Source organism: Fukomys damarensis, unplaced genomic scaffold, assembly GCF_012274545.1.
Source record: "Fukomys damarensis isolate Sample0158 unplaced genomic scaffold, DMR_v1.0_HiC HiC_scaffold_12, whole genome shotgun sequence".
NCBI lineage: Eukaryota > Metazoa > Chordata > Mammalia > Rodentia > Bathyergidae > Fukomys > Fukomys damarensis.
In genome coordinates this window covers 55,749,526-55,751,392 of record NW_022900924.1, presented here as the reverse complement: position 1 = coordinate 55,751,392, position 1,867 = coordinate 55,749,526, and the positions used below count along the sequence as shown (strand labels likewise).

The window sequence follows — 1,867 nt, the reverse complement described above, 5'->3', positions numbered from 1 at the left end:
GATGAGGCCTTTTCACCCCCTCCTCCCCTCAGGGCTCTGACCCGGGCATCTGGGCCTCTCGTCCTTGGCCAGGGAGGCCCGCTGAGCCGAAGGTGGCTCCATCACCGCAGCTCCTCCCTCTGCAGGACAGGGGCTCCAGGTCTCTCCTGCACCCCGGGCCCTGCGCCTCTCCCTGCCTTTCCATGTGCTGAGCCCCAGAATCTGCTCTCCCTACGGGGCCCTGACGCTGTCCCTCCCCGGTCCCCATCCCTCCCTCGCTGGCCTGGACCTCATGCTTGGCCGGGTCCACCTCGCTGCCTCCCGGCCACTTTTGCCCTGCTGCTGGCAGTGTCCCTCAGCCTCGGCCCCCTGGGCCGCAGGACCTCTGCTGTCCTGGACAGGTGCAGGCAGGGGCCAGGCCTCATGGGGCCTCCTGCTCCCACATCCCAGCTCAGGCTCAGGCGCTGCCTTGGGGTCCCAGGCCAGGTTCTGCCCCCTCGCACAGCCCACAGCCCACATCCCAGTGACCACACTGGAAGTCCTGAGGCCCGCAGAGAGCTGGGGGACCCCTGCTTCCCACTTCCTGTGTCCCCACCCCAGCCCAGCCCAGCCCAGCCCAGGACGCTTGGTAAGTGGGGACCGTACCACATCCCAAGGTGGGAGCGACGCGAGCTCTGGGAAACAACGGTTACAGATGGACACACAGTAGCCCTGTCTCGCTCTCCTGCTACTTTTCATAATGAAACTCGTACAGAAAATCGCACAGAAAAGATCCTGACATCAACAAATGACTCCCCTCAGCTCGAGACACACACACACACAGGCACACATTTAGATTCACTTTGACAGTCAGCTGTCTTTGTCATAGATGAATTCTGCAAAGAAACCCGTTCTTCCGCGTTTCACACCTTTCTGAGCTCACCTTTTACATGTGCCAGAGAGTGAGTCTCTACTGCCCTCTGCCCAGCGTGTGATGGGGGCCTCAGAATACACCAAGAGACAGAACTAGGAGAGACAGCCGGGCCGGGACGGCCAGTGCCCGGCAACCGACAAAGGGGCTGGCCGGTCCCAGGCGCTGGCCTGGCAGTCAGCTGGGTTAAAGGCAGCTGCAAGTGGTTTCTATGGAAATTAACGTAAGCCAAGCTTGTGAAAGGAAAACAAAGCATTCCCAAATTAGGAACAGAATAGATGAAATACATGGGCCGTCATTAGAACACCGTCCTTCTAGCCTGGAGGTTTTAGTTGTGGGAAGGGAATTTGGGTGCCAGTCACTCCGACCTGGCACGCAGGCTTCGGCCGGACTCGCTCCTATAAACAGCCAGCTGTGGGCCGGGGATTTAGCTCAGTGGTTCCGCCGCCTGCCTCGCAAGCACAAGGTCCAGAGTTCAATCCCGGGTACTAAAAACAAAACAAAAAAACAAGCCAGTTGTGAGCTTAGCTCCTCACAGCCTGCCTGGGGCACAATCAGTGTCGCAGCCCTCTGCACAGAGCGGGCGCGGTCCGCACCTCCCCTGAACACTGCGGAGCAACAGGACGCCTGGCAGGCGAGTCTGTCAGAGGCTCAGAGCGCAGGACCACGGGGGAGAAGACAGTGGGCAGGACCAGGGCCAGGGCCAGGGCCCGGCCACAGCTGCAGGCCAGGGCCACTCGCCACCCCGCATCCGCTGGGATGCGACAGCCACACAGGCACCAGAGGACTTGGCAGGAGGAGAGGGTGCTAGAAGCAGCAGAAACCCTGAAGGCTGTGTCACCAGCAGTGTGGGGAGACGCCCAGCGAAATGTTTGAATCCACCCCTCCCCGGGACCCACCGGGGACACTTGGGCTTGCTGCGCCTCGGGAGAGGACAGGAAACGCAGCCACCAGTCCTTTCCTGCAAGCACCCAACTC

The 1,867-nt window shown here is 61.1% G+C and overlaps 1 protein-coding gene across 2 annotated transcripts in view; it reads right to left on the bottom strand.

Annotated features, from left to right (window-relative positions):
- Positions 1–626: 626 nt before the first annotated feature.
- The window catches only part of Lztfl1 (leucine zipper transcription factor like 1), a 28,251-nt gene continuing 27,010 nt past the window's right edge, over positions 627–1,867 (bottom strand). The window contains exon 11 of one of the 2 annotated variants that reach the window (XM_010624393.3): positions 627–1,377. In XM_010624393.3, coding sequence (XP_010622695.1) covers positions 1,365–1,377 — 13 coding nt within the window. In that variant the 3' untranslated portion in view covers positions 627–1,364. The remainder of the gene's footprint in view (positions 1,378–1,867) is intronic. The other variant, XM_010624395.3, reaches the window with a different exon arrangement.